Source organism: Salmo salar, chromosome 23, assembly GCF_965601325.2.
Source record: "Salmo salar chromosome 23, fSalSal1, whole genome shotgun sequence".
Taxonomy (NCBI): Eukaryota; Metazoa; Chordata; class Actinopteri; order Salmoniformes; family Salmonidae; genus Salmo; species Salmo salar.
Window position 1 is genome coordinate 6844365 of NC_138313.1, and position 14082 is coordinate 6858446.

Sequence of the window (14082 nt, forward strand, 5' to 3'; positions counted from 1 at the left end):
CTATTTTACACCCTTTGAAAGACAAACATCTCCTTAATCTAACCACGTTTTACGATTTCAAAAAGGTTTTACGGCGAAAGCATAAATTTAGAGTATGTTAGGACAGTACATTTACAAGAGTTGTGTGTAATGTTTTGTCAAGTCACAGACAGGGTCACCAAAACCATAAAACCAGCTAAAATGATGCACTAACCTTTTACAATCTCCATCAGATGACACTCCTAGGACATTATGTTAGACAATGCATGCATTTTTAGTTCTATCAAGTTCATATTTATATCCAAAAACAGCGTTTTACTATGGCATTGATGTTGAGGAAATCGTTTCCCTCCAATAACCGGCAGTCAAGTCAGCGTCACAAATTAAATAATTAAAATTAGAAAACATTGGTAAAATATTATATTGTCATTTAAAGAATTATAGATTTACATCTCTTGAACGCAATCAACTTGCCAGATTTAAAAATAACCTTACTGGGAAATCACACTTTGCAATAATCTGAGCACTGCGCCCAGAAAAATACGCGTTGCGATACAGACTAGACGTCATGTTGGGGAGATCTAAAATCGAAAATACTATGTAAATAATCCATTACCTTTGATTCTCTTCATCAGATGTCACTTCCAGGTATCACAGGTCCATAACGAATGTAGTTTTGTTCAAAAAAGCTCATTTATGTCCAAAAATCTCCGTCTTGTTAGCACATGATCTAAGCCAGCCGGACTTCTCGTCATGAACGAGGGGAAAAAATATATTTACGTTCGTTCAAACATGTCAAACGTTGTATAGCATAAATCATTAGGGCCTTTTTTAACCAGAACATGAATAATATTCAAGGTGGACGAATGCATACTCTTTTATAACGTATTGGAACGAGGGTACCCAACATGAACTCGCGCGCCAGGTGTCTAATGGGACATCATCGTTCCATGGCTCTTGTTCGGTCAGATCTCCCTCCAGAAGACTCAAAACACTTTGTAAAGGCTGGTGACATCTAGTGGAAGCAATAGGAAGTGCCAAAATATTCCTCAGCCCCTGTGTTTTCAATGGGATAGGTTTAAAGGTAATACAACACATCAGGTATCCACTTCCTGTCAGAAAATGTCTCAGGGTTTTGCCTGCCAAATGAGTTCTGTTATATACACATACACCATTCAAACAGTTTTAGAAACTTTAGAGTGTTTTCTATCCATATATAATAAGTATATGCATATTCTAGTTACTGGGTAGGATTAGTAACCAGATTAAATCGGGTAAAAAAAAATTATCCAGACGTGCAAATGCTGCCCCCTAGCCCTAACAGGTTAATAGTCCGGAAATTACGGTAAGTGTTATTGTATAGCCTACAATTAGACTACTAATAACATTTAATGGATGCGAATCTTATTCTGTGCCAGTGTCATAACTATTAATTTAATCTTCCGTGAATAAAATTTTACGTTGTGAGTTAAACTATGTTGCGTAGTAAAACCAATGTTCTCCATGTGTGTGGCATATGGGTCATTTCTCTCTCTAGTATGGAAGCGATCTAAGTTCAGATAGCCTGCACATTTTAAACATCTTATCCTGTTTTTTTTTTTTTTTTTTTTACAGTTGTATAACAAAAGAAATCGCGAAATGAAAAATACTATTGCTGCTACTAATAATGGTTCATAGGATTGTTATTGCTGAAGGAATCACATTTCATCAATATTTGTGGGCCGTAGTGATGTCATTCAGGGTAACAAAATATTGTCATACAGTGTAACACCAGTATTTTATATTAAAATTCAATAACTTTTTGTTGACTCAGACAAAAACAAATCTCAAATGATGAAGTGAAAGATATATTTTCAGTGTAAGGCAGGAAGTTTTTGTAAAACCTTCAACAAATTGAGTGTACACGTGACACATGTCATTCAAAATAAAATGTCACTTTTTTTCTGGGTAGTTATTTCTGCCATCTAAGCATGGATATATAACCTTGTGATTATGAAAAATTGGCTTTTAAAAAAAATGACATTTTACTAGGGTACATTCATATGAGTTATTGGCTTTATTCTTGAATACAATGAACATAAAGCCTTTTAGGGAATTGTAATTGCTGTTTTATTTTTTTTGCTACTTTGAAAACCTTGTCTTCGACCCATGCGTTTATTTTCAGCAAACTTAACGTGTAAATATTTGTATGAACATAAGATTCAACAACTGAGACAAACTGAACAAATCCCACAGACGTGACTAACAGAAATTGATTAATGTGTCCCTGAACAAGGGGGGGGTCAAAATCAAAAGGAACAGTCAGTATCTGGTGTGGCCACCAGCTGCATTAAGTACTGCAGTGCATCTCCTCATGGACTGCACCAGATTTGCCCGTTCTTGCTGTGAGATGTTACCCCACTCTTCCACCGAGGCACCAGCAAGTTCCCGGACATTTCTGGGGGGAATGGCCCTCGCCCTCCCATTCAACAGGTCCCAGGTTACATATAAATATATGGATGAGCAATGACAGAGCAGCATAGGCAAGATGGTATAAAATACAGTATATATGTATGAGGTGAGTAATGCAAGATATGTAAACATTATTAAAGTGACTAGTGATTAAAAAAAAAGTAAGTGGCCAGTGATTTCAAGTCTATGTAGGCAGCAGCCTCTGTGTTAGTGATTGGCTATTTAACAGTCTGATGGCCTTGAGATTGAAGCTGTTTTTCAGTCTCTTGGTCCCAGCTTTAATGCACCTGTACTGACCTCGCCTTCTGGATGGTAGCGGGGTGAACAGGCAGTGGCTCGTCTGGTTGTTGTCCTTGATGATCTTTTTGGCCTTCCTGTGACATCGGGTGCTGTAGGTGTCCTGGAGAGTGATCCAGTGTTTTACCAGCACAAATGCTACAGTCAATATGCTGATTTAGAATTTAGGTAGCCTTGTTCTCAAATTTGTTTTGGTAAAATCCCCAGCTACAATAAATGTAGCCTCAGGATATATGGTTTTCATTTTGCATGAAGTCCAGTGAAGTACTGCAATACTGCAAAGTTTCCTAAGGACTGGAAGCGAGGCAGCCCTCTGTCGGCGCCATCCTCAGTAAAAGGCACATGACAGCCACTTTAAGTTTGCCTAAAGGCACCTAACAGACTCAAAGACCATGAGAAACAAGATTCTCTGGTCAGATGAAACCAAGATTAAACCCTTTGATGTGAATGCCAAGTGTCACGTTGGGAGGAAACCTGGCACCATCCCTAAGGTGAAGCATGGTGGTGGCAGCATAATGCTGTGGGGATGTTTTTCAGCGGCAGGGACTGGGAGACTAGTCCGGATCGAGGGAAAGATGAACGGCGCAAAGGACAGAGCTCGTTGGCGTAAACAAGCACCTGAGCGCTCAGGACCTCAGTCTGGGGGCAAATATTCACCTTCCATCACGACAACAACCCTAAGCACACAGTCAAGACAACGCAGGAGTGGCTTCAGGACAAGTCTCGATGTCCTCGAGTGGACCGGACTTGAACCTGATCGAACAATAGTACTGCGTAAAGTGTCTGAATACTTATGTATTTTTTTTTCTCTCCAGTTTTTAATCTTAGATAAATTTGCATAAAATAAAATGTTTCTTGCTTTGTCATTATTTATTGTGTAGATTGGTGGGGGGGGACTAAGCCATTTCCGAATAAGGCTGTAATGTAACAAAATGTGGAAAAAGTCAAGTGGTCTGAACACTTTCCCAATGCACAGCACATGTATACATAAAAAATATATAGGGGATTGGTAATGGTGCAGACAATTGCATTGTTGGAAGCTGCAATATTAAAGTTGATCTACCCCCTACATTTTCTTGAACAGTTCTCTGGCAACAGCTCTGGTGGACATTCCTGCAGTCAGCATGCCAATTGCATGCTCCCTCAACATTTGAGACACCTGTGGCATTGTGACACAACTGCGTGTTTTAGTGGCCTTTTATTGTCCCCAGCACAAGGTGCACCTGTGTAATGATAATGCTGTTTAATCAGCTTCATGATTTGTGACACCTGTCAGTGGATTCATTATCTTGGTGAAGGAGAAATGCTAACTAATAGGAACGTAAACAACATTTGAGAGAAATAAGCTTTTTATGCATATGGAAAATTTCTGGGATCTTTTATTATGGCTCATAAAACTTGGGACCAACGCTTTACATGTTACGTTTTTATTTTAGTTCAGTATAAATTATAGCACCTCTGAAGAATGGTCTCTCTAGTTTGAGCCCTGACCTCTGATCTATCTCCTCTGTAGGTGTGTGGTCATGAGTTGATGGCTCACCGTGCCGTGCTGGCCTGCTGTAGCCCCTACCTGTTTGAGATCTTTAACAGCGACATCGAACCTCACGGCGTGTCCCACGTCACCTTCGAAGACCTTGACCCAGAGGCTGTGGAGATCCTGCTTAACTACGCCTACACTGCCCAGTAAGTGCTATGACCTCTAATCTCTACCCTCTGACCCCTAAACTACGCCTACGCTGCCCAGTGAGTATATATCTTCTAAGACATGCATTGTGCAATGAGTCCTAGGCTTTGTTAAAGTGATGTTCTTCAACTGTCGCCACTACGTAAATGAAGAAACTTAATTACAGTCTGGTTTCTTTATTTACATTTAACAACAGAATTCCAGTGTTTACTTTAACATTTGAAATGTTATAGACTTTGATACTGGATATTTTCTCAAAATGGTTAAATGGACTTTATGGTTATACTTAAGATTATACCATGGGCCATTGTCTCTGAAGCCTAACACAGCAAGTAATACTAAGTTGTGGGTTCGATTCCCACGGGGGGCCAGTACAAAAAAAAAAAAATGCATGAAATGTATGCATTCACTACTGTAAGTCGCTCTGGATAAGAGCGTCTGCTAAATGACTAAAATGTAAATGTATTACTTACTGTGTTTGGCCTCTGAGACTCCGAGGCCTATAGTCGGCCCTGTATATATTCGTGGTATTCTGCAATAAATAGACGGCAAACAAGGTATAGGCCAAGATGGTCCACCATGCAAACAGGCTGTTCTGGTCCTGAATCTTGTTTCCTTATTGAAAGCGGTACAACAACGATAAAGCAAATTTAGATGCATTATGTATGAAAAAAATGTATGAAATGTATGCATTCACTACTGTAAGTTGCTCTGGATAAGAGCGTCTGCTAAAATGACCCAAAAAAAATGTATGCCTTTTTGTTTTTAACAAAGTAGCCTACGTGTGAAAGTTTGCCGCTTTCAGGGTCCAACATCAGCTCCAACTGACAGGTTGAATACCATGTGCCTTTGTTTTTTAGTTTTTTAAAGGGGTAAGGGGGTGGGCTCTAGACCATCCTATTAGCCATTCCAGCTGTGTAATTTCATATTCAATTTTGTTTCCTATCGCCCACACGATCAGACTGAGCGTTTCAGTGGCCCTAGGAGGCACAGGGAAATACATTATGAAAACATGTGTTTATTGGAGTTATATAAATAAGGGATTTAAAAGTACAATTAAAGACTGCATGGGTTTTTTAAAAATGTTTCCTGGACCCTTCACCGCTCTAACTCTGCTCACCCCTCAAGGCATTCTTTTTGGCTATGGTCATCACCTGTCAAGCATGCGTACAACTCCTGTCTGTGTTTGTCTGACTAACTAATGGTTCTCTCTTGCAGGTTGAAAGCAGACAAGGAGTTGGTTAAGGATGTCTACACTGCAGCCAAAAGGCTAAAGATGGAACGAGTAAAGCAGGTAGGATCTTACTCTGTTTTCAACTACTGATATGCAATACCCTATGGTTAAATGCAGTCCCATTGTTCAGAGGTTTAAACTTCTCTCCTCTCTGATTGGTCAGATCTGTGGCAACTACCTGCTGTCGAAGATGGAATCCCAGAGTGCCATCTCCTTTCGTAACTTTTCCAGCTGCATGGGAGATGGCCGCATGCTGTCCAAGATCGACATCTACATCCAAGAACACCTGCTGGAGGTCTCTGAGCAGGAGGACTTCCTCAAACTCCCCCGCCTCAAAGTGAGCCTTCCCTGAGCAATGTTCTACTGCAACCTTAACGGGGCAGTGCAGTTAAAAACATGATTTTTCAGGTTGTCATTAATAGTGATGCGCCGATATGACATTTTTGCCCGATACTGATATCCGATATTTTCCTTGTAAAAAAATTAATTCAACGACACCGATATAAAAAAAAAAGTGGCCTTTTAAAGCATTCTAGTTCAGTTAAATAGTTAACACGGACGTAGCGGTCAAAGGCACTGCATCTCAGTGCAAGAGGCGTCACTACAGTCCCTGGTTCAAATCAAGGCTGTATCACATCCGGCCGTGATTGGGAGTGCCATAGGGCAGTGCACAATTGGCCCAGCGTCGTCCGGACTGTCATTGTAAATAAGAATTTGTTCTTAACCACCTGCGGGACACACTATTCAACAGCCAGTGAAATAGCAGGGCGGCAAATTCAAAACAACAAATCTCATAATTCAAATTTCTCAAACATACAACTATTATATCCCATTTTAAAGATGCACTTCTCGTTAATCCAACCACATTGTCCGATTTCAAAAAGGCTTTACGGCGAAAGCATAACATTAGATTATGTTAGGACATCACCTTGACAAGAAAAACCACACAGCCATTTTCCAAGCAAGGAGAGGCGTCACAAAAACCAGAAATACAGCTAAAATGAATCACTAACCTTTGATCTTCATCAGATGACACTCCCAGGACTCAATGTTACACAATACATGTATGTTTTGTTCGATAAAGTTCATATTTGTATCCAAAAACCCCATTTTACATTGGCGCGTGATGTTCAGAAATGTTTTGCCTCCCAAAACTTCCGGTGAATGAGCACATCAATTTACAAAAATACTCATCATAAACGTTGCTGAAATTTACAACAGTTATTGAAAGAATTATAGATACACTTCTCAATGCAACCGCTGTGTCAGATTTCAAAAAAGCTTTACGGCGAAAGCACATTGTTCAATAATCTGAGTACAGCGCTCAGATATCAAAACAAGCCATACAGATACCCGCCAAGTTCTGGAGTCAACAAAACTCAAATGGTATTATAAATCTTCACTTACCTTTGCTGATCTTCGTCGGAATGCACTCCCACTTCCACAAGAAATGTTCGATAAACTCAATTTTTGTCCAAAGACATCCATTTTGTTCACGCGTTCAGATCACTATTCCAAAGGCACAATGCGCGAGCGCAAAACCCTAGACGAAAAGTCAAAGTTCCATTGCCATTCGTAGAAACATGTCAAACGATGTTTACAATCAATCCTTAGGGTCTTTCTATCATAAATATTCAATAATATTCCAACCGGACAATAGCGTATTCATTACAGAGGAAAAAGAAGGAACGGCGTGCCTGCGTGACAGCGCAGTAAACAACTCATTTGGCATCAGGCAATCCACTTGTTGAGTGAGCTCTTATTCTCGCCCCAGTAACAGTAGAAGCATGAAACAAGGTTCTAAAGACTGTTGACATCTAGTGGAAGCCTTAGGAAGTGCAAAATGAACCCTAAGTCACTGTATAGGCAATCACTTGAAAAACTACAAACCTCAGATTTCCACACTTCCTGGTTGGATTTTTCTCAGGTTTTTGCCTGCCATATGTGTTCTGTTATACTCAGACATCATTCAAACAGTTTTAGAAACTTCAGTGGTTTCTATCCAAATCTACTAATAATATGCATATCCTACCTTCTGAGCCTGAGTAGCAGGCAGTTTACTACGGGAACGCCTTTCATCCGGACGTCAAAATACTGCCCCCTACCCTAGAGAAGTTAACCAACTTATCAATATTGGTAAGTTGGATAGCCAAATGTTGGCTATTTTCTTCCAATCTTTCTAATTGACTAAATAAAAACATTTCTCTCCATTTTTTTCTGCGTACAAGGCACCAAATCCACACTTAAAGTTGGCAACCTCAACATTGACAACACCTTTTGTCTCTCTCTTCCCCCTACGCATTGATCGCCACTTCCGACAATGTTCTTCCACCACCATAACATCTCGAGTCAGGTCCTCCCTCTCCCGTCCTGGCGCTAAAATCCTCTTTCATGCATTGATCTCCTCCCAACGAGACTACTGTAATTAACTACTCTGAGGCATCAACACAAGCTCCATAAACTCCAAATGGTTCAAAACTATGCAGCCTGACTTCTCACGACACCAGCCATGTCAGAGTATTATTAGTATTTTTTTTTTTGGTATTTTAGTATTTTTTGCGAGTAGTGGAATAAACCATGGTCTATAACCAAGTAGGAATTCAATGGTTGGGGGCGATGTGACTATTTGAAGACACATTTGTAGTGTGTGGGGGCAGTGGTCACCAACCAACCTCCTGGAGATCTATTCTCTGGTAGATTTTCACTCCAACATCACATATCACAACAGATTCCGCCAAACAAGTTAGTCAGAAGCTTAGTGTAATTGTGTGTGCAATACTGCAACTCTTCCACTGCTAAACATGTATGTGACCAATAAAATTTGATTATACCTCATCTGATTGTTTAGCAAACAACCTCTTACTTTCACCATGATCTGTTTTCCTCTCACAGGAACACCTTCCAGAGCTTGAGCACATGTAAAAAGATACTTACATGCCATGATTTCGACTTTCATTATAACCTTGTTTGCGATCTGTTTATGTAAATAACTGACGAGAATTTGAAGAATGACAGTTTCATGGTAGTCTCGTTATTTTATTTACTTTCAACAACCGAAAACATTCCAAAATGTGTAACTCATGTGTTTACTCATTAGAAATAATGATCATCTTCAGTCTCATTACTTCATAATTTTGTCATAGACTTTGTAGACTTTGATTATTTGGAAGTATTACTTGTTTGGCCTCGGACGCAGAGTCCTATGGTCTGTCTGTAGATAAGCATCGTGTTTGTGCATTGAATAAACAGCAGATAGGGTATAGGCCAGGATGGAATATATTCAAATTTCTATCCCCATGCCCACACAGTTGGACTGAACATTTCATTGGCCTAAGGAGGCTCAGGGAAGTAAATTACAAAAAAATATATTTTGAATTATATTCAATAAATAAACTTACTACAATGATTGGTTAGACATATAGGGATCATTTAAACATGTCCACTATTTACCTAGTCTCTCTAGACATACTGGTTGCTTCCGGGCAATGCTCCAGCTTAACATGTCTGTAGAAGCTCCAATGTCAGTTGGGACAGTCAGAAATTGGAAGCGCGTCACCGGTAAAGGCACTGCTGTATCTGCTTCTTGCCCTAGCTATACATGTGCACAATTCCCGCCTGCATTTTAAGCCCCACCTACCCAAACGTGTGATTTGTTAAGAGTGTTGACTGTCTGAAGAGGACCCTCCTTGAAAATAATTATATTAATCCTTTTTGAAATGTCAGAAGCCGATATCCTCCCCGGGCCTTGTCGTTGCCTAGCTTATGATGCGCCAAGGTCTGGAATATACAAGACTAGTCTTTACCCTGCCTAGGAGGCTATCAGATTGCTTTATTGACCGTTGGAGGACAAACATGGATAAATTCTCAGTAGAAATTGTTACCTGTTCCTGCTCTGGATCTCACCCAATATGTACTAATCATTGAACAGTTACATTTCTCGGTTGATGTTCATATCTAAATCGATGGCTTCCATATTTGATCCTGCCTGAAAATGACCATCTGTAAATGTGGGTGTGACCCAACTGGTTACTTATGGCCTTCAAATACAGTTAGTTGCATTATTACTTTTGTGCTGCAGAATTCACCAGTTACTGGTTTTGATTGAATAGTCTTCTTTGTCTCCAGTTAAGGTAGAACGCATCATAACCCTAGCTAGGCTATGATGGTTCAATAAGGAATCAGTGTCTTGTGATTTATGATTTGACCCTAGCCACGGTTGAGCCTAGCATCTCTTCTGACTGGTCTCCTCTTATGTCTCTACAGTTAGAAGTAATGCTGGAAGACAGCTTGAGCCTGCCCAGCAATGGCAAGCTCTACTCCAAGGTGCTTAACTGGGTCCAGCGCAGACTGTGGGAGAATGGAGACCAACTGGATAGACTGATGGGGGAGGTCAGTACCATAGTTGGAGTCTAGCTTGCACCCATCCGCCCCATATCCCTCCCTCCCCTCCTTTCTGCGCTTTCCTCTAACATTTTAAGGCACTGTTCACAACTCAACGTGGCATGATGTCATTTCACACACTGTGTTAGGACTGTTTGTTTGTTTTTTCGTTCTTTTTTTAAGTGTTAAGTTATGCAGTACAGTGTACCTGGCCATACTGCAAACTAGAGGTGAGCAGAGACACAGCCATGTGGCTGTTCGCTCTTTGATATTTATGTTTTAGTGATCAGTTGGTTCCACCCACAGTGTTATGACTTTTGGTCTGTTTTGCATTGAAACAAAGTGAGTGAGCAGGTCTTTGACTCTGTTCTGTCTCACTGATGCCCTTCTCTTTCTGAGCAGGGGTGTGTGTGCGCATTAAGTGTGCGTTTGCGTGCGTGTGTCAGCGAGCGCTCCAGTTCTAATGACTCTTCCTCCCCGTTGATTTCTCTGTCCTCCAGGTTTATTAACAGCAGCAGGAGACGACTGAAGAGCCAAGACTGAGCCACCAGGGTAATGAGTCAGAGAACGAGAAAAAGAGGGAGGAGAGAAGCACCTCCCTCTCTCTACAGCCGGATTGATCATCCGGATATACAAAATGACATGCAGTAGAGTACTCACAGAAACCCATATCCACTGAACAGTACATCTGCCAGCTCAGTTGGTAGAGCATGGTGTTTGCAACGCCAGGGTTGTGGGTTCAATTCCCACAGGGGGCCAGCACAGAAAAGAAATTGGATGAAATGTATGCATTCACTACTGTAGACTCGATACACCCCTCATAATTCAGTAATCTAACCCCTTATTTTGGAACCCCATTTAATAGGAACCATATTTAATCCAAATCAGTGATTGCACAGTACATTTTAAGAGCTTTTGTCCTTTAACGTGGGAAAGAGCAGAATGACGGCCATTTAAAACAACTTTTGAAGTGCTTCTCTGCTCAAGCATATTCTACACATTTCCATGCCCACAGCATAATCCAATCACTTATTTGAACAGATTGTTTTTTTTACTGTAACTTTGCTTGAAAACATCCATTTTTTTATTTTTTTATTTATTTTATGACTACTTGTATGAAATGTCAATGTATGTCAAAGCTTTGCCTTCACCTGCTGTATGAAAGCATACCTCAGTGCCTTTTTTGTTATGTTTTCCTATGCAATTATAATGACCGACTTCATCAGCCAGCCAGGAGCGTGGTTTCTGGTTTCCAAGCAGCCGGTGTGAGGTCATGAGGACAGAAGACGTTTCCAAATGTTGCATATTTACCAAACCCAGACTCCTCCTTTTTTAGATCTTATGGAGAGAGGGCAGCACAGAAGCAGAAACTGCTGATTTTGTGCGGACTCCTACATGTCCTGTAACCACCTCTGTTCGTTCTGTGTGTTTATGTTGATAAAGAAGCATTGGCTCCTACCAGTGACAACAGATCAGCCTTCCTCCCCCACTGTCCTCCTTCCTCCCTCCCTTTCGTGTTGCCATGGAGACAGGCTGCCACATGGGTGATGTCGCTGTGTGTCTTGCAGGTGCAAACGTTGTACTACTCAGCCGACCACAAGCTGCTCGATGGCGCACTCATCATTGAGGAACATGGGATGTTTGGGGTTGGTGCGGAGGAGGACCACATGCAGTTTGTTCAGGTACACAACCCACCCCTACCTGGACCTTTCCTGGGCCTACCCGAGTGTCGCTTGGCCCAACCTGGCTTTTATCCCACCTTATGTAGCCTGGCAACAAGGCAAACAATTTGTTTGTGGAACCTGGGATACTACAGACCTGCTTGCATAGCTCATGTTGCATATTAGACTGGTTCTCAGATCATAGTCTTTTGGAGATTGGGTAATGATTACTACCTTTTTTGTGTGTTTTGTCTCAGTATGTAGCTGCTTCTGCATTTGTAAAAGTCTTCCCATTGTCTGTGCTGTCTATCACCTTGTTCAGATGGTTTAAAATGGGTTGTAGGCTGGTTTGAAACATTTCAGGGGGACTGGCACTGCTAAAATAATGTGCTTGGATGTATTTCTAGGCAGGTTTAAACCCAGGTTTAGTCAATTTTCAGGCCAGATTGTGGTGTGTGCGCTCTGCAGCCAGCTGGTGTATTAGCCAGAGGTGAGATGATGTGGCTGTTGCCTCTGGCTGGGCTTCTGTAGCTGCTTTCTGCTCTTGCAGAAGAAGCCCCCTCGTGAGAACAGCAACACCCAGAGACAGCCGAGCTCCTCCACCTCCGGCAGCTCCTCACCCTCCGGCTTGGCCTTCAACACACCCAAACCCTGCAGGAGAGAGTGGAAGTACATCGCCTCCGAGAAGTCCACCAGTAAGTGAATGTGTCGAAGAACGTTTGAAGCCTTCGGTGTCAAGGAGTATGTGTATGAATATCCTAATGTTTAAGATAATAACATTTTAAGTTTTTTTAATTTAGTTATTACCATCACCTCCCGCCCTCCTCCTCCCCTCTCTCGCCCAGACAACACCTACCTGTGTCTGGCCGTACTGGACGGGGTGTTGTGCGTGATCTTCCTGCATGGCCGCAACTCTCCCCAGAGTTCTCCCTCTGACACACCATGTCTGATGAAGAGCCTGAGCTTTGAGGCTCAGTCTGAGGAGCTGGAGGAACACCCGCTGACCTCCATGCACTACGCCCGCTCTGGCCTGGGCACTGCCACCCTGCACGGCAGGCTCATCGCTGCAGGTATGTAGGGTTAACCAGCCAATGGGCCTCTATCTGGAGACTGGCACTGACAGGTCTCAAGCCTCAGATCGTCCAAATCAACCCTGTCCTGTTACTGACCTGGTATCCTCTATGTTCCCTCCAGGAGGGTATAACCGGGAGGAGTGCCTGAGGACTGTGGAGTGTTACGACCCCAAAGAGGACCGCTGGACCTTCACTGCTCCCATGCGGACTGCCAGGGCTCGCTTCCAGATGGCCGTGCTCATGGTACAACACACCCCTGTCCTTTGAACCCGCATTTCATATGAATGACAGGTGCCTGTCTGACCCGGACTGATCAAGAGTTTTCTGACTTAAACCTGCCTCTGTCTCCTCTGATTTCTTAGGGTCAGCTGTATGTGATGGGTGGCTCCAACGGTCACTCAGATGAGCTGAGCTGTGGGGAGACCTACGATCCGCACACTGACACGTGGGCTCAGGTGGCAGAGCTCCGGACCAATCGCTGCAACGCAGGTGTCTGCTCGTTGAACAATAAGCTGTTTGTGGTGGGAGGGTCAGACCCCTGTGGGCAGAAAGGACTGAAGAACTGTGATGCTTTTGACCCGGTGACCAAGACCTGGAACAACTGTGCCCCCCTCAACATCAGTACGTACCAATACCACACATACACTTCCCTACGTAGTTATTTTAATTTGGCTTTATACTCCAGCATTTGATTTGAGATCAAATGTTTTATGAGGCGACAGTACAGAATGACACGATTATTTGAGGGTTTTTCCACATTAATGTAGAAGTGTTCAGAAACATTCTGTTCTTATTTACAGTAAAAGTGACTCAAAAATGACAAATGATTTACCATTCATTGGGCACAACATAATCTGAAACAACCAAAACAAACTCAAAATAAACCTAACAAGTTTGAAGAGTCACAATCTTAGTCATTGCATGCTAGGTAAATGGGACCAAATACTAAGTTGAATACACAAAGTACATTTGTCAAAGTACTTGACACCTTAAATGGGCGGACTAGATGCATAAAGTGTATTCATTTCTAAACGGTAAAACAGATATGTATGAAAATACCCTCAAGTAAAAGGCTAAATTCTTTACTGTCGCCTCATAAAACATTTGATATCAAATCCCAAATGCTGGAGTATAAAGCAAAATTAAAAGTTTTAGCTTCATTGTTGAAATATGATTGTACTATACACATGCTGTACCAATATCACACACACACTGAGCAAAAAGGGTTCCAGATTATACCAAAAAGGGGTTCTTTGATTTGTCACAGGACTGAATGCTTTAGTAATGGTGCTTATGTACAGTGCATTCAGGTGTTCAGACCAC

At 41.8% G+C, this 14082-nt stretch overlaps 1 protein-coding gene across 4 annotated transcripts in view; it reads left to right on the forward strand.

Moving 5' to 3' along the window:
* Window positions 1–14082, forward strand: part of LOC106584002 (influenza virus NS1A-binding protein homolog A) — a 53122-nt gene that overhangs the window by 35669 nt on the left and 3371 nt on the right. For all 4 annotated transcript variants that reach the window (XM_045706473.2, XM_014168731.3, XM_014168732.3 and 1 more), the window contains exons 4-12: window positions 4241–4410; window positions 5630–5705; window positions 5809–5982; window positions 9909–10034; window positions 11594–11707; window positions 12237–12381; window positions 12532–12756; window positions 12881–13002; window positions 13122–13380. In XM_045706473.2, the coding sequence (XP_045562429.1) occupies window positions 4241–4410; window positions 5630–5705; window positions 5809–5982; window positions 9909–10034; window positions 11594–11707; window positions 12237–12381; window positions 12532–12756; window positions 12881–13002; window positions 13122–13380 (1411 nt within the window). The remainder of the gene's footprint in view (window positions 1–4240; window positions 4411–5629; window positions 5706–5808; window positions 5983–9908; window positions 10035–11593; window positions 11708–12236; window positions 12382–12531; window positions 12757–12880; window positions 13003–13121; window positions 13381–14082) is intronic.